The sequence below is a fragment of the Lepisma saccharinum genome, chromosome 30 (assembly GCF_977018435.1).
Source record: "Lepisma saccharinum chromosome 30, izLepSacc3.1, whole genome shotgun sequence".
Taxonomy (NCBI): Eukaryota; Metazoa; Arthropoda; class Insecta; order Zygentoma; family Lepismatidae; genus Lepisma; species Lepisma saccharinum.
Window position 1 is genome coordinate 31,364,517 of NC_139258.1, and position 19,152 is coordinate 31,383,668.

Below are 19,152 nucleotides of genomic sequence, written 5' to 3' on the forward strand. Positions count from 1 at the left end.
AATGAAATTAGTAAGGATGGAAAAGATTGGATTGATCTTGCTCAGGCTTGTGTTGCAGCAGCCATTAACCTTCGGGTTTAAGAAGGCTAGAGAGCTAGTTTGAGTCAATCATTACATATACAGTCAACTCTCGATACAACGACCTTTCACAATTCCTGGGAAAAGGGTCGTTGTTTTGAAGGGGTCGTTATTGGAATTTGCACCAATTTTCAGCTTAAACGGAGCTCAAACGGACATAAAGATGCCTAGGAGATGGTAGCACCATGTATCCTGGTAGTTATGCAACCCGTCATGCACATGACGCGTGTTGTGAAAAGGAAAATAGAACATGAAAACGTTTTCATAAAAAAGGATTTAAAATAATGTTACTTTCTTTCAATTGTGCAGTTGTTGCTCTCCCAGGAAATTCTTATCATTCTAGTTCATGAGAAACCCGTTTGCAGTGAGACCTATGGAAAGGAAAACAATCTCTCGCTTATTGCAAGCGAAACTCAAAGAATCTTGACACCAGTCAGACTGGCGCCAGCAAAAGTCGGAAGATATCTGGCAGAATGAAGGTTGGATTTTATACGGGTCTACTGGAGCATTGTCTGTTACAAGATTAACTGGTAAGATTAGATCTCTCGGGAGAAACAACACAACCTTTCTAGGCGCACAAAAAAAAAAAAAAAAAAAAAGAGCGGGGCTGTAAATTTCGTTCTGGTTCCGCAGTGTAAAATACATCGTAAAAAAAGGTCACGTTTTCTTTGCTTCAACCAACTTCATTCTCCCCCCTCCCCCATTCAAGGGAGCAGTCCAAACTCCTTCCTTGACTTGCATTGTAATCCAGCGTGAAAAAGGAAACGCGCAACTTGCGGTCTGTTTTCACTCAGTGCGTATTCTAGGACACGTCATTAAACAGCGTCGCAGTCGATAACACCCTGTAACACGATTTTTGTTCCTGTGTAGTGAGTTTTATTTTCTAAAGGCTTCTGACTGGAAACCATAGAAAATGCCTATTATTCCCCTCAAACTTTGTTTTTGTGACCAGGACAGTGTTATTTTTTAATTTTACCTGCTTTCGATGAGAAAATATACGAATTCATGTTTTTCGTTTACATAAAGAAAAAGACAAACACATATACATCAAAAGTGACATATATTTGCACTCTAGTTGTGAACAAAATTATTGCAAAATATTTAAAAATGAGTAGTTTTCTGGGATTTACGATTATACTGTACATTACTTTCACGAATCAGCCCCCAAATATAGTCTCCCATCATGTTCTCGTTATACTGGCCTTGGTAGCGACGTTTGAAGTCCAATATATCTTGATGGAAACGCTCGCCTTGATGCTCCTAGTATGCCCCATGTTATTCTTAAATGTATTAAGGTGAGCATGGAGGACATGAATTTTCAGGGACATCCTGCAGCCCATTTTGTCGTAGTTCTTCACCAGAGTCCTAACCACTTCCACATAGCTTTTGGATTTATGATTGCCCAAAAAGCCCTTAGCCACTAAGACAAAGCTGTTCCAAGTCGCTTTTTCATTCTCACTGAGCTTCTTGGGAAATTCTTTGCACGCCAAAAGCTTCTTTATCTGTGGTCTGACGAAGACACCGGCTTTGATCTTTGGATCAGACAGGTTAGGAAAGAAGTCTTGAAGGTACTTGAAGGCTGCTGACTCCTTATCTAAAGCTTTTACAAATTGTTTGATCAGGCCCAATTTAATATGGAGTGGAGGCATTAGCACCTTGTAGGGGTCTACCAGTGGCTCCCACTTGACGTTGTTTTATCCCACAGAGAACTCGGTCCTCTGTGGTCAGTATCTCGTGTTGTAGTGCGCTTTGGTGTCTCTGCTGTCCCATAGGCAAAGATAACAAGGAAACTTGGTTAAACCGCCTTGGAGACCCATTAGAAATCCTATGATTTTGAAGTCTCCTATGACTTCCCATCCATACTCATCATATTTCAAGGTATCTAGCAATCGCTTTATGCTGTTGTAATTTTCTTTGAGGTGGACTGAGTGAGCTAGTGGAAGAGACGGGTATGTATTTCCTTTATGAAGAAGCACGACTTTAAGACTTCTGGACAAACTGTCAATAAAGAGGCGCCACTCATTTGGACTGAAGTCAATTCCAATTGCTTCAAACAGAGCGGTGACATTGTGGATGAAGCAGAGTCCATCTTGACTTATGAAAAAACTGGAAAAACTTTGATGACGCTTCCTCTGATCTGTTATTTGCACACTTTCATCTAATAAATTCCACTGCTTCAGCCTGGACGTCAAGAGTTCTGCATTGGACTTGGTGAGACCAAGATCTCTTATTAAGTCGTTAAGATCTTTTTGATCTAATCGGCTCGAAAATTGTAAGTATCAAGATCAATGTCTTCCTCGCTCTCTGACTTACTACTCTCATCTGAAGAGGGCAGCTTTCTCTCCGGAGGAGTGGGCACGGGAAACTCAGGGCAATGTGGCACAGGGGCGATGGACGAAGGTATATCCGGACATATAATAGGTTGCACATTCTTTCCAGCCCGACGTTTGGAAGGATCCACCATGCAAAAGTAGCAATTACTTGAGTGGTCAGTGGGTTCCCGCCAAATTCTTGGGATAGCGAATTTCATGGCTCTCTTTTCTCCTCTGTACCATCTTGCAAAAGACAAAAATAAACAAAACATTCTAGGCCTCTTCAAGAAAACCCTAAATATATAATATATAATTGAAATTATTAAAATTTTACATTTTAATTTTCCATCTTACCTTCCAGAGTTTTTTTGCAGTTCTCGCAGGTGAAATGAGGTGCCCAGGTTTTGTCTTGTTCCCCTACAGACATGTCGAAATATGCTCTGTATGCTTCACACATTTTAGCAGATGCTTTCACAGATTACTTATTTCCTCTTATCTTGATAAAATGGCCATAACAAAATTAGTCTGCCATATACTTGCAGCCTCTTGATGCTATTGTAAACGTGTATCTAATTAGGCAGCTAGGACGACAATGAACCGCTTCAAACTGCTCGATTTGCACTATTGTTGCTGGTAGAATGCCAAGACCTGTCCATTTCAGTTATAGGGAAGACCAGTATATTGCTACAGCACGCAATATGACACGTTATTTATCTTCTCTATTCATAATGAAGAAAAAACGTGTACTGGAAAAGGGTAAGTCTCAAAACATCATTGTCCTGTCTACAAAAACAAAGTTTATGAGGAATAATAGCCATTTTCCATACTTTTGGAACACAAGGAATTAGGAAATAACAATTATTATCCAGGAACAAAAAAAATATATTTTTTTGTTACATTGTGTAATCATTCGGGTTTTGGAATTGGATTTCACTTTAAACTGTATATTTAGTCCCGATTAGCCCATCAGCATAAAATGAACTTTAAAAAAACTTTATGAAACTGCGCATTTTCACGTATCAAAATGGTAGATCGTTATTTACTCTCACATTAATGGACGATTTAATGTTGGATTTAGGACTATTCTCGATGTCGAACACCCACTCCTTCAAAAGTTTTCCCCTTGAATAATGTCTTTTTAATCGGTCTCAGCGAACATTCCTACATTTAACATTTTTTTTTTCCTGAATGGTTCTGAAGAAAAGGCTGATGCGAATTAAATTTACAGTTTTGCTTATCAGAACAGAAGGCGCAGAACATGAAGTTGTTTTAACTCTTGTTTTCCTTTCTGGAGATCGAATTTCGTTATCGTCAAATCAAAACAGCTTTGTGAGATTCAAAACAACCTTTTCCTCCGCGCTGCATGAGTCATTGCTGTTATCAGCAAGCAAGAGCTTTGCAGACGCTAGACAAAACACTGGCGCCAGGTGCAGCGTAAAAACAAGGAGACCGGCTGGACGTTCGAGCAACAGGTGGCGGAACAGAAAAATAAGATGGAATTTTTAACAGCAGTGTAAAGAAAAAAGAAATGACCCTTGCTTTACATTTTACCATGCAACAGACAATAATACGGGCAATATTTTCTATGCAGACAACAGCATTAAAAAAATAGGACCTGAATTCTGCAATTATCAACATTGCTGTGCACACCAGTGGCGGAGAATGAGCTAGCGAAAGGGGGGCACTTTTTTTTTTTACTTGTTCTATGGTTTTTGTCCGTTTTCAAGAATATATCCAGAACTGGTTGCCCCATTTCAGACGTCAAAGGAAAGGAATAGGGGTGGGTCCTCTTCCACCCTCGCCTGTAATCCACCCGTGTGCTCACACGAGCAAGAAAATCGTGGCTGAAACAATCGGCATCGCCCCTCCCCCCACGTTTGCTGACAGGAAAAGAGGGAGAAGTCAGTCAGCCAACGGAACATTTTTTGGCAGATATTACGACATCGACACAATTAGGAAAACGTATGAAGTGGGATTATGATGAACGTAAGATCGAAGTAAACATTTATGGAAACCTGGATGACAATGCATTAAGCGGGTTGACGATGTTTAGTTGGCCTATGTGGTTTTGATTATCTCTAACAGTTTCGCTTTTTTATGACGTGTTACAGGGAAAAAAGAACACGTTTTGAATTAAAGCGGTTACCGGAAGTTCTCGGAACCTTCTGAACTCTAGGTCAGAGCTGGACAGACTTCCAGGTGCCACGCGTCTGTATTTTGGAACCTTCCTGCGACCTTATCTCTCAAGCTGGTGTATTTATCGATGAGATCTGCCATACACATGGCAAAGACTTCAAATCCAGCGGTCATTTCGGTCTGCTCACTCCCCCCCCCCCAAGTTTTCAGCAGCTCTTAGGACAAGGAAACAAGTCAAGGTCGATTTAAAATAACATCGAAGCACATTCGATCTTCTCTTCTCGCGTATCCAAGAGCAAGAGCAAGAGTGGCAAAACAAGCCTGGCTTGGGTAGTGGCCGTCGGGTGCAGAGAAACATTGGTGCACTTGAGGGAGGGAAGGGCAGAAGTCAAGTGCTATTGGATATCACTCAAAATGGTGTAGTGGTGTCTATTTTTAGTTCAGACCCAATTGTGAGCGGTAGAGCGCTCGTGAAGGGAATGAGTGAAAAAAAACAACGCATTTTTCGGCCGATTTCCTTCAATTTTTTTAAACTTTTTCCCAAATTTTTCAACTTTTTTCTAAATTTTTCACGGTTCCCGGGAAAAGGGTCGTTACTTCGAGAGGGTCGTTATACCCGGGGTCGTAGAATCGAGAGTTGACTGTAGTTAGTTATTAATCAGCAATGAGAAACCTGTGACTGCATACCCTATTTCTAATACAATGGAAATATTTTTCTTGTTTATCTTACAGTTGTTATAAGCAGATTAACACATTTTTTTACTGTGAATTTCATAGCACATGTTCTCTTCATCAGATGATTGATTGGCTTGGTTAATTTTATTTGGTTTTTCTGCCACTTTTGCTAATTGGGAAGATGAAGATGAGTGATGATACAGTGAAATTGATGACACTCACAAAAATCATCCATGCTCAAGCTGGGATTCAACTTCAGGACCCCTGGCATCATAGCATGCTGTGCTAACTACTCTGGCACAGAAGTCGGCTGAAGGGATTTTAAAGAAGACAAAGTTGTGGAGCAGACAGAAGGGTCGGCTATGTATTATGTAAATGAAAGCATATGATAAGAGAGTTAACAAAGCAATGGGAATTTTCAGAAAAATGAAGCAGTCCAAAAAAAAAGTGACTTGATAATTACGTGAAAGTGACTACATGATTTTGTATTTAACGTTATTTTTTCTTTTTCAAAAGCAGAACTTTATGTTGCATATCGACTTTTTCTTTAAACCAACGCACACAAATTGGACACTCAGCAGTTGTCACCTGTATAATGCATAATTGATTAATAATGCAGTAAAATCACAGGTATATCATAGGTTTGATCTCTACCATTGGGAAAGAGAAATTCTTTACTGGAAGATGAGAGAAGAGCTGTTCTCCCTAAACATACTGATAGATTAGGTGAAAGGGGTACAAGCACTAGACAATGGAAAGTGTGTGGTTTATAGGAAGGTTTCAACAAACTTGGCAAATTTTCAGCTTTTCCTTTTTTTTGCAAGATAAAAACCTGAAGTTACTAGGCAAATACCATATGATGCTAAAAGAACAGTTGTTCTCTTGTACAGCAGTTTAAGAGCCTTGCAAAGGTTTTAATACAATACACACCTGCAATTTTGTAATTATAATGTCAATCTTACCACCATACACTTCAGAAGTTCTCCCAATCACAAAGAACACAATTACTACTCTAAATTACAGAAGGTCGATCTGCGTATATGTGTCCGATTTTGAACAGTCACCCCTGTGCACAGAATCGACCGATCCAAGCAGTTAAAAGCATGGGAGGATGGTAAGAGCCTGTAGTATCGTGGCACTATCGCGAGGTGTGTTGTGTGCATCGTGAATCGTTTTTGGGAGGGCTACGTAGTTGCACTTTTCCACGTCAAATATTCTGTGTCAAAAATTCGGAAACAGTGCAAAGAACATGGATGAACCTTGGGTTCGACGACCATCAAGAACATAATCAAGCGGCATAAAAACCACGAGGTTCCAGTTATTCAGTCGCCCACCAGGGGGACGAGGAAGTGAGCGTGCACTGCAGTGATGCCACCCGTGTCTTGGAAGTTGCATCGAATGGCACAACAGGAAAACCCCCCGATGCAACGTGTGATGGCCACACGACTTCATGTCACCCAGTCAACTGTGAACTGCACCGTGTGTGAGAAATTAAACCTCCGGAAGGTTTTTAAAAGCCGTGAACATTACCTCAGTGAGGCCTATCGGTCTAAGGTCTCATCACATACATCTCGTGCTACCCAGAACTTTCTGCAACAGATGGCGACAGACACCAGCATTCGGGCTATTCCATTTCACGATATACTGGTGAAATCACCAGATGCGAGTCCAATGGATTTGTGTGGGTTTGGTCTACTGAAACGGGCACTTTCCTCTTATCGTGTCACCACTCTCCGGGGCCTGTGGAAAGCCTGCCAGGAGAAATGGCAGAAGATTCCACTTCCTGTACTTCATCGTAGCCTCCTACAAATGAAGTTACGGTGCAGGGCTATTGCCAAGACACACGGTGATCACATTGAGGCCAACTGATGGTGGTCCCGTGGATTTTCATAAGGTAAGTGCTAGTCCAAAATTGGACACACATACGCGGATCGACCTTCTGTATATCATCTTTCTCTTCCTATTTTTTTTTATCTTAAAATGAAAATCAACAATGTTTCTGCATACAGAGGTATATGTGGATTTTTCTAGTTACAATCTAAATAAGTATCTTGAATGGCCTTTCACTTCATAAGAATCAAACATTCGCACACAACATGCATAGTACAAATATATGTTTGCAAAGAGAAGTTAAGATTTCACAAACAAAAAAATTCATAAGAGTTTTCCTTGAATGCTTCTTTAATAAAACCTAACAAAAATCTGTCTTTGTTTTGCTTACAAATATATACAAGGCAGAGATCATTTTTGAGGCATAAAATATTATTTGTAAGAACACTGTTATGAATTCTGGTATTGGCACTTCTTTAAATAGGAAATGAGTTTTGTTTTTATACACATATCAATGTCTTAAATCTACTACAAAAAAATTACAAAAATTATATATTTTAAATAATAATGCCATCAATGTAAAGCTAATATTTTTACAGTAATAAATTTCTGTCTTTAGAATATAATAAGTATATAATAATATAAATTTAACTATACACACTAAAAAAAATTGTGCATTTTTCCGTAACAATAAATTCATCTATAAAAAAAACACTTGGTGCTCTCTTTTTTCCTGCATAGCATTCTCTTATATATTTACAAAATCCAAACACTTAATTTTTCATCTCTAGGCTCTACTTCCAAGGAGGCTTGCCTAGCCTCAGCTCTCTAGGGTTGATTTGACTAGAAGCTACCTTTGATGCATCATATGCAGGAATGGTAGGTGGCACATATTGTTTAACACACTGTGATGAACACTGTGGCTCCTGAAAATGTAACATAATTCCTAATGTACCACATTGGCTACTCTAACACCTACACAAAATTCAAGTATAATTCCAAGTTTTCAAGGCAAAATTCACGAAAATTCAAGGCTAATAATACTGATGGTACTCATAATAAAATATAATCAGAATTAATATTTTACACTGAATGTTTACTAGGGATGAGACAGATTAATCGGTACTCTCTTCGTATTGGTCAATATAGGCATATCGTTGTATCGGTTTATTGGTAAAAATACCGATTATTTAATGATCCAATATATCTATAAATATCTTATAATTTAGTGCAAATTATGCCATTTTGTTATAATTTTTATGGATAATCTCCATAATACTACTTCTTTTAAAAAAGCAAATGTCTGAATATGTAACTTCTTTTGCACTGCAGACACCTTGAAACACATTTATTAAGGAGGTCAATGAACCATTCAGGTTTGGAATTTTATATCGGATCTGTAGAATATCGGTATCGTTAAATTTAATATAGGTACTTTATCGGTATCAGAAAATTTCATATCGGCCCATCCCTAATATTTACGAATTGTTCTTTGTACATCATACAAAGTAGATGATTATTTATAAGCATGGAAAATTCAATAAATTGTTATTGGTTTGCTTATAACAAAATGCACTAATTTTCACAAATTATGACAGTGTACACATAAACTTTATACCATGGACAGTTATGTTGAAGTAATTTGGCAAACTACAGTTTTTCCACACAATATTGGTAACAAATAAAATGAAAACTTTGAATTTTGCATAATTTCCAGGATAATTAGTCTCCGCGAAAGTGTTGTGTGGCAATTTTGCTGACCCCACAAATGACCAAAATGCCAGAAAAGTATCCGATATTGAACAAAATCCCACCCATAATTTCTGATAATGTTACTACTGGTATTGACCAATACTGATACATTGGTATCAACTCAGCCCCAATTAAAAGTTGTTCAAACATTAGTTAATAGAGGCTGAGTATTCCACTTCAATTATTAGCATCAAAATTTTAAGAATTACATCAGAATATTAAGATATCTGACGTGCTCACAAAATGCAGTTCTTCACATAATACTGATGTAAAATAAATGGAAACTTCAAATTTTGCAAAAATGCTGCAGGTTTTCTTTCGAACGTCACAAAAGAACACAATGCAGAAAATGAATTGACCAGCACCGATAAATAAAAGCTAGCAGATGAAGATATTTTCCAATATCAATATACTGAATATCGGCTCAGCACTATTTATTTTCAGACAGACTATTCTTTGTATTTTTAATTGGTAACTGTAGTTTCAGAACCAATATTTGCTCAACTTTATGCTCAGATGAGTTAATTGTGACTGGACGTACAAATTTAAGTTGGATCACTATGAGCCTCCATCAGATCCACTGATTACAAGGTGACAGCTTTGAAACTATGCCACCGGGGGACCCGAATTTATCTGTAGTTCATAATAATAATAATAATAATAACCCATGGCACAACAGCCCTTAAGGACCAGGGTCTACCTAACCATAGCTTAATATGAATTTCCAATCTCGTGCTTGTAGAACTTCTCAGTATATCTAAGGACCGAATCTCTACTTTCACAAATTATGCTGTGCAACTGTAAACAGAATTCTACTTACCAATTCAGGCACTCTTCGCCACTTGGGAATGTTTTTCCTATTGCCTTCACGAATTTCTTTCTTTTCTCTGAGTTTCTGGAGCAGCTGGTCCTCTTCTTTCTTCGCAGAGCTCTCCTTAGTGGAACCGTCTTCTTCATGAGATTCAAATAACTCCCCAGGTGTGCGACTTAGCAACTACAAGAAACATAAAAGCTTCAGCCAAATGTGGTTGTTTCACTACATTTAATTCATAAAGCTCATGAAAACATACATTTCCCATGCCATACAAACAATTAACTTTTATAGGGAACTTTATAAAATGGAAAATAATAGATTCGGTTATTTCTTGTAGATTTATGTAACAAATACTGGTCTTTACATATGAACAACAACAAAAAAACAACAGGGAAACCAGGAGTTAACCTGGGCCCTTGGCATACTGTGCCAATGCTCTACCGAGTTACTAACACAGTTCTTGTTTTGCCAGATTTTTTGTTTATGTATAAGCTAACTAACTATGGCTGTGTCAGAAAAGTACAAAGTGAAGACTTGAAGTATGTTCTTGATGGAAGTAATGTCACCTAGTGTAGTTCGATAGTGTCAAGTTCACGAGGCATCAAGATCACAGGGCAGAGTATGCCAAGTTGCAGGCTTGGTTACGTGACAAGTGGACTTCTTGTTCATTTGTTTGAAATCGCAAAGGTAGAAAGCCAGCAAGTTGTTTGTTGCAGTTCTTCTAATGTGTGGAAATGTATGAATAAGAACATTTGCAAATGCTATGTGATTTCTGTGGTGAAAAACATCAAAAAGCAACGTGTCCTCGGTTATGTCTACTGATAGTATTTGGAGCTGCAGTCGAAGTGCAGTTCGAAAGATTTACACTTCCAGCCAATGACTTAAAGACCGCACCGGGAGACCATTTTCGAAGTATGCTCGCTTCAAGTACGGTCTTGCATCTTTCAGACATGGCCTAACTAACTCTCTAGCCTTCTTAAACCTGAAGTTTTATGGTTGCAACAACACAGGCCTTCCATCTGTCCCTATCCTGAGCAAGATCTTTACACTTTTTTTCCATTCCTACAGATTTCCTTGTCCATCTCAACGTTATCTCTCCATCTCCGTCTTGGCCTTCCTACTGGTCTCTTACCATCAGACTTCCCAACAAGAATCCTGTAAACTCCTCTTTCCTCTCCCATTCGTGCTACATGGCCTGCCCACCTAATCATTCTAATAATATCTGGACATGAATACAAATTATGTAACCTTCTCTTTCAAACACTCTTAATTTACGTTCCTCTTTCAATGTAAGGGACCACGTTTTGATTCCATATAATACTACAGGCAATATTCCTATTTTGTATATTTTAACTTTTAGTTTCTTAGATATTATACGAGAAGATAAAAGTTTATGAAGAGAAAAATAACATGCATTTCCTGAATTAAGCCTGCTTTTTATTTTACTCTCTAATATCATTTTCATTTGTTAGTATTACTCCTAAATACTTGAATTTGGAAAATGGTTCAAATGAGTTGTTATCAATAATTAGATTTTGATTATTACCTAACACTTGGTTTTGGCCTGGAAGCATATATTTAGTTTTCTCTTTGCTAACTTCCAGATAGTTTTTGTATGAGCTACTGCTTAATAGTCATGACACCCATATAGGTTTTTGCTGAGGAGCCATTTTATATCCCAAAATATGATTTTTTTTGTTGTGCATAGTTTCCCATGAACTTTAGAACAAAATTCCTGTTATTTAGTGACTTTCCCTTGTACCATATCCTTACCTCTTGAATGTAATTTTTAAGTTCCACACGATAATCTCTTCGTTTCTGAATTGGTGCCTCTTCTGGCTTGGTACCATGACTTTTGGGATAAGCTTTGCTTCTTCTGTAGTCGTCTTTGTTTGAAACATCTGTTGTACTGTCACTTTGTACTCTCTGTTCAGCTTTATGGGAATCAGAAATTGGACTAATATCCCAAGACTTTTCTGCAAGGTCTTTTTCAGATTGGAAAGGCCTCTCCTGTAAATAAGTTATAATAGAGGTATGTTACGTATTAATATTGTCCTTATGATCATAAAAGAAATATTTCTAGTGTAGTGATGTTATGAAGCAAGAAAGTTACCACTTGTGACATATTCACTGGTAATTTTTTGAACAGATTCCAATATACATAAATTGTCCACAGAGAATGCAAATATTCTATCTCTCCAAAATGTAAATATACCGATTCATAATGAATGCAGTAAACATGGTTTAATCAAGGATTGGCCATACATTCCCAAATACAAACAAAGCACCACACTATTCCATTCAAGTGCAAGGCTCAAGGCTACCATGCCAAAATGACAGGAAGCCATTTTGTGTAGTATAAATATTAGCGGAAGTTAAGAGTAATGCCTAAAAACCTTAATAAACAGCTTAAAATCATGTTAAAGCCACAATCCAGAACAAAATAAGTTGTTACCAACATGCCCAAGCCATTTTGCATACAAAGCACCATGTGCTATAACTTGTTTACCATACAAAATTTTTATTTACTCATGTATTTTCAAGCGGACATTTGTGAAGGTTCAGAATAACCCCCTTTCCTTGAAAATACCATTCATTTACCCCAGTTATAATAACTGGGCTTAAGAAACCCCAAAGATCGATGTTTTTTGGAGTAAAACAATCGAGCAGTTTTTCAGCATTTAGCTTATGCACAACTTGTGTAATAAAGTGTATTTGTGTGCAATTGGTAGTAATGTTTCATATTATAAGTGCGAATTTCTTCATATTTTGTCTATTTCATCAAATTGATTGCAATCATCATCTTCATATTTTTCTTTACTCATTTTGCTAATATCTTACTTGATTGGCAAAATTATTTATATCATCTTTTGCACTTCTCGTACTTTTGCTCAAATGGAGGGTATTATATATACAGGGCTATTCTAAATGATCTTCCCATTTTCAAAGTTTAATATCTCACGTTTATTTAGTCACAATGACATGCAAATTATTTGAAATGAAAGAAAAACTCAAAAAGTTTTAGTGTCTGACAAAGCTGATGTTTAATTACGCATTCTGCTGCTAGGGTAACAGTAAATCCAGATGGCTGGAAACGAAGACAGGAGAGCATTTTGTGTCCTGGAATTTCATGTACAACAGTCAGTTATTTGTGTCCAACGAAGTTTTAGGATGAAGTTCGGGTTAGATCCACCAAGCGGTCACTCAATTCGGAAGTGGCATAATTAAAGAGAGTGGGTGTATCTGCACGAGGAAATCAACAGGCTGGCCAGGAGTTAGTGATGAAACAGTTGATCGGGTGCTTGCGACTTTCGTCAGAAGCCCCAAAATATCAACGGTTCATGCAAGCAGATAATTGAACATTGCCCCCACATTGGCACCGGGATGTCAGGAGGGCACTCAACAAAAGGTTACCAAATCAATGGATAGGACGAGCTAGTCGTAAGGTTCAGGTTCTGCTTCCTTGGCCCCCCCGTTCACCAGATATCACCACATGCAACTTTTTTGTGGGGTTATGTTAAAAACCAAGTGTATGAGCCTCCCCTACCTAACAACTTACCTGAACTCGAGTACGCATCCAAGAAGCAGTTGCGTCCATTGACTCCAAGATGTTGGGAAGAGTGTGGCAAGAATTTTACTATCGGATTGATGTGTGCCGAATTACAAAAGGCACTCATATTGAGCACCTGTGACGTGGAACATAACACGAATGTATGTAAAAAAAACTTTTTGAGTTTTTCTTTCATTTAAAATAATTTGCATGTCATTGTGACTACATAAACGTGAGATATTAAACTTTGAAATCGGGAAGATCATTTAGAATAGCCCTGTATATGCATACATTTTGTGTGAGTCTCACATTAGGAACTCAATGTGTTGGAATTTTGGTAGTTTTATATTTGGTAAAAGTTCCTATCTTTAAGGTATATAATGGCCAGAGTATTAAGTGTTAATCTCGTTGGTAAAGGTGCTTCTGTAGTGTATACTATAGAGTGATGCTAGAAGGAAGTGATTTTTTTTGGTCAGTTAGGGGAGATTTGTAGCATTTTCTATTAACTTTGTGTTATTACTATAAATTATAACATAAAATGCTACAATCTCAACACCTACGTGTTGATATGGGCTGTCCGCTCTAAGTTCGCGAAGTATTTACTGATTAGTTACGTGGATTCGCGATAGAGGGCAGTTCATACTTCGCTACCTTTTCCGTGGCTTAATCACGCCACCTGGCATGTGACGCGGTGCAATACGTTTCCTCGAAATGCCAGCGGAAACAGACAGACAGTCTCGACTCCGTTCTTCAACACGCAACAGTACGTCCCTAGCATTAGCAAGCGGTAACGTGGGTTGTTCCCATAATACTCTGTGGCTTGCAAGCATGTGGTGATTGCGAAGTAGTTGCCTTTTTCGGCACTCGCAATACCATCCATTTATTTTTGAACATGCATAACCTGCTTGTGTCTTGTAAGTTGAAAGAAAACATTAAGTTTTGACTTGTGTTTTTGACTGTACAATTGAGCAAGAATTAAAAGGGACAAGTTAATCATTTCATCAACCAAAGATACAAACACCAGTGCCTAGGAATACGTATTCTGCAAGGACAATGCCAGATTGCCAAGGAACAGAATTGGCGACGATTCTACCACGATTGAGCACGAAGACAACATTTTTCAGATTTGGACGAGGAAGTAACGGTGTATTACTGTCACCAGGATTCTGCCAACTTCGCATTACAAGGTACCGTAATTGAACCTGTTGTTAGTGTGGGTTACAAACGAACGGTAGTGTTTTCAAACTAAGTACTTTGAATTACTAATCAATCGCGATTAGAAAGAATATAGCAAACCTTTAGCAAACCTTTACGTATAATTATCCTCAGTGCTTTATGTGCATTTGTGCCACCGCCAAAAAAAAAAAAAAAAAAAAAAAAAGCAATGATTTATTTCACGTAATTACACTGCGTCTGAGAACAAATCAAAGAAAACAAACTGAGAAACACGCAAGTTCTTGTCAACGTGATTGCTATAATAAAGTGATAAATATAGAATGATAATTTGACGTAACTGTACTTATCTCTATGTGGAAAAATCGTGTTGTTGTGATACAAGAGTAGCCTTGTCTGTTAACATACCCACAAATTCCTTCCTTGCACGAGTGACTATTTTGCCTTGATAAAGATTAATAAATTAACATAAAGATATCAAACATGAGTAGAATGGTATTGTAAGAATGAACAAACTTAACAAAGATTCTAAAACGAATCGCAGATTTTTGTAAAATTCACCAGGGGACGTACGTATTATTATTATTATTGTTGTAAATTTTGATGGCCAAAAAACATACATTCGCATTTTATTAAATGTTATTATTACTATTCTTACATAAAAGATAGAGTAAACGACGTGTTGACGCATCTGAAACATATTAATATATGCATGTATGTTGAAGTTTCATATGGTTCTAAATGACTGCTAGATAGCATAAATTGAGATCAAAGACTTCTTGATGTTAATAATTTCTTTCTAATAATAATGTGGTACTAGTTAAATTAAGTATACGCCAAGCCTTGTCTAAGCGTAAGTTGTTTCAATTAGGTCGTTATAAATTGTTACACACATAAAATAAAATAAAATATTGAGATGTGTTATAAAACATCGAAGTGAATAAAAATTGCTAAAGTATTAATGAAAATATATGTGTACATCATTTGACTTTTGGAATAAACTCCCCTCCCAACAGTAAGTTAAGAGTAGTAAGTTGGAGCATTTTGTGATAGATGTAAATTACGCACCATCTGCGAACGTATGTGCATATTTGTTGTTGTTGCGTTTACGCAGGTTGGAAAGTTTACTTGATTTAAACATGTCTTTTTCAGGTAGCGAAATGGTAACTGATCTTTGACGTGCTTGTACAAGCACCAAAAAATTGAAGAAAAGGAGGGGTGGGTGACACTTGTGCCCATGCACATGATTTCCCAATACTTCCTTGTTAAACCTTGAGGTATCATGAACCACATGGTTAAAACCTCCAACCAGCGGTTTTGTGTGTTTCTGTTGCTATTGCCGAAGTCTCGAGATCCCGGACCTCCCTAAATTTATATTTTGGTGTCTTACCTTGTCCATTTAATAGTCACGGCAAACAGAACGTTACACACAATTGGAAAGTTTTTTCTTCGAGGCTCACTGTCTTCATTCACTAAGGGTATGGCATCTGTGCATCTATGCTGTACCCTTAGTGAACGAAGGTAGTGAGCCTTTGAAATTAATCAGTCAAATTCTGCATCGCGAAAACATGAAACTTCACGTACATAATTCTGATATATTTTTTTCTATGGTCCATTTAGAATGTAAATGTTTCTTACATAACACCCAATATATATATTGATATTTTGAGCATGTTTTTGCTTATATCCAAACTTTTACCACTCCTGAAAACTAACAATTTGGACAAATTTGCATTCTAAGTGGATGAACTGTTTAGTACAACGGATCACAATTGCATTTCCAGCATTCCAAAAATAAAGGCTTTGTTGATATATTGGGTAATATTCAATAATTACCATTCTACAATAATAATCCACTCCTTTAGACAAATATTAGAAATCTATTAATTGTCTTTTGACATGCAGATACAAATCGAAACAACAAAAACAGAACATGATGCAGTTTACTCAATTCTGTTGTAAAGAAAGATACAGCCACGAATATTTATGTGGCCACATATGGTACAGCTATAAAATTAGTGTCTTGTACCTTCTCCGAGACTTTTATACTGGTACAGAAGCAGTTAGTCATATAAACAAAATAGTAATAAAGTGCGAGCAATTTGAAAGTACTGCAAGACATGTATTTGTATTTTTGTTATTCTACATTGTTTTTCTCCCACTTGTGGCTAATTGTGATGATGAGTGATGATTAGATGAAGTTCATGAAGGAACTTGCAAAGAACACACATGCCCAGGGCTTATATGTAAGTTATGACAGTGGTTTAACCTCTTAAGTGTGGATGGCATACATATATGCCCTTTGCATTGTGCTGCTGTAGTGCGGAAGGCGTATATATATGCTTATGTTTGTTTCAACTATATTCAATTTACTGTGGCGTATATAGTCACACAGACATTTGGTGAGATAGCCATAGTAGAAACAAAAAATAGTAGCAAGAGAGGAAAAGGAAGATGAAAAGAAAGAAGAAGAAGGGAAAAATTAGGTGCCAGTAAAGTTGTTCAACTGAATTTGATGAAAAAATCTACATTTTCCAGTAGCGACTTGTTCAACAAATTCCACACTTAAGGCGTTAATGTATTATTTTATTGAGTATATTACCATCGTGATTCATAATTAGGATCTATTTGTAAAATAATTGGAACTTGAACCTGAGAACTTTAGCAGTCAAAAGTGACCACTTAATGCACTTGGCCATAGATCCAGTGAAGCATTTCAAGAAAACAGAACATTACTTACACAGTCCGACAATTAAGTAATGAGACTGATTTTATATTGTGAAATGGAAACAAAATAATTGAACATTGCCTGTTTATTATTCAAAGTACCAGGTGGTTATAATTAAAGTGACGGTGTTCAGAGTGGTACAGCACGGGCTGTAATGAGAGTAGCAGTCTGAAACTTCATAGATATGATAATGAAGCAATGCGCTCGCGAATTATGCAAAAAAAAAAAAAAATAGTTCCAATTCTCGCCACCAGGGTAAAAAATGGCACTGTAAGCAGTCAAAACGTGGAATTTTCCATAACTCTGACGTCAAAGTCGGTGACATTGCCTAACCATTGTGTGAGCTCCCTGGTTGTTGTTGGTGACGCTTGTTGCTTTTTTTTTCCTTTAGTGATGTGAATGTTCGCCGAACATTAAAAGTTTGATTTTTCCCGTGTAAAAAGCAATGGCTATTGCGAAGAAAGATCGTGCACTGCTAGTGAAGTTGTTTTACCAGAATGGGAGCAATAGTAACGCTGCACTGCGGAAATATCGCCAACAGAAAGGGCTGAGAAGAGGGCCCATGTCAATTAATGGGCTGAAGAAGATGATGAAGAAATTCGAGGAAACAGGTGAATTGGGTGTTGCACCAGGGAGAAGAAGGCGGCCCATCCCCGTGGAAGTTGTGGACGAAGTTGCTGTAGCTGTAGCTGACCGTGCAGCACATGCCTCAACTTCTGCAACCAGTGCTAGAGCTGTGGCACGTGAATTGTCACTCCCCTGGTCAACAGTTCGCAAGATATTGCGGTGCATTTTACACTGGTATCCCTACAAGATTCAAATTGTGCACCAATTGAAATCCCAAGATATTCCACAACGCCGTGAGTTTGCCCATCGGTTTTTGGCACGCATGGAAGTGGATGACATGTGGCCGGGGAATATTCTGTGGACTGATGAGGTGCATTTTACTCTGGACGGTGCAGTGAATACTCAGAACTGTCGCATATGGGGTTCCACTCGTCCACATGTTGTGCAGGAACAACCATTGCACTCAGTTTACGTGACTGCATGGTGTGGGTTCACTAGCTCCTTTGCCTTTGCTGTCGTAAAAACCACAATATTGTCTTCACCATTGATTTTTCGAGCTGCAATTTCTTCCCTCTTGGTAAATTTAGCGACTTGTATCCTGTGATTTGTCGGTTCGTACAAGAACCGTAGTAAAAATGCTCTGTTTTGTCCTCCACAACAATAGAATTCAAGAAATGTTTATTCCCGCAAGCAGTTTTCAGAATGCCTTTCATGAAACTTGATGTTCACTCGCTGGTCCAAAGCTATTAATTGACGACACCCTTGCACCTCCTTCACGACATGGCGGCATAATTCCCAGCATGCCCATCGCAACTTCATGAAGTGTTGCCAGGTTGTGGATTACGGACCACACTACATCATGAACACATGCGTTACTTCACAGATAGAATGCACACGGTGGACAATGTAAAATCAGTCTCATTACTTAATTGCCAGACTGTGTAAGTTATTCCCTTACAGCAGGGTCAGACTGCAATGCTGTACGCTAGTAAATATGAATGATAAGCTGTCTTTTGATCAGCTTTAAAAGCTATGGCATTTAGTATCAATATCAAGTTCTTACCAATTCAGATACTGGTTCCAGTGTACCAGTTTTGGTAGATATTCACACTTTGGAAATTGGCTTGAACCTATTGTTAGTCATTGACACCGATAAATTTATACAGGGTGACCCATCGAAGATGTTCGAAAAGTAAATCACTGCATACAACAAGATAATGTATGTACCTCTGAGTATTTTGCTTGCATGTGAGCAGGAAGGATGCCCATGTAGGATGAACGAAATGTTTACAGTTGGTTCAACTGCATGGCAGTACCTTATGAGAGATACACTGCAAAGCGCAACACAACAGCAAGCACTGTGCATCATATGGCATGCAACATTTTTTGAGTGTTACACGCACCCAGAGTGTTTTCCATGTCGGTACGTGTCACCGTATCCATTCACATTGGGACATTGTGAAATGGTACAACACGTTCCTGGCAAATGGTCTGTCTGTCTGACTGTCTCACATGCGAAGAAGTGCAGGGACAGGAC

General features: G+C 37.9%; 1 protein-coding gene across 2 annotated transcripts in view; it reads right to left on the reverse strand.

The window, feature by feature from the left end:
• Window positions 1-5,546: 5,546 nt before the first annotated feature.
• LOC145981978 (uncharacterized) overlaps window positions 5,547-19,152 on the reverse strand; it is a 69,508-nt gene continuing 55,902 nt past the window's right edge. For both annotated transcript variants that reach the window (XM_083115493.1, XM_083115492.1), the window contains 3 exons: window positions 11,371-11,607; window positions 9,604-9,777; window positions 5,547-7,957 (listed from right to left, as the gene is read on the reverse strand). In XM_083115493.1, coding sequence (XP_082971619.1) covers window positions 7,826-7,957; window positions 9,604-9,777; window positions 11,371-11,607 — 543 coding nt within the window. In that variant the 3' untranslated portion in view covers window positions 5,547-7,825. The remainder of the gene's footprint in view (window positions 7,958-9,603; window positions 9,778-11,370; window positions 11,608-19,152) is intronic.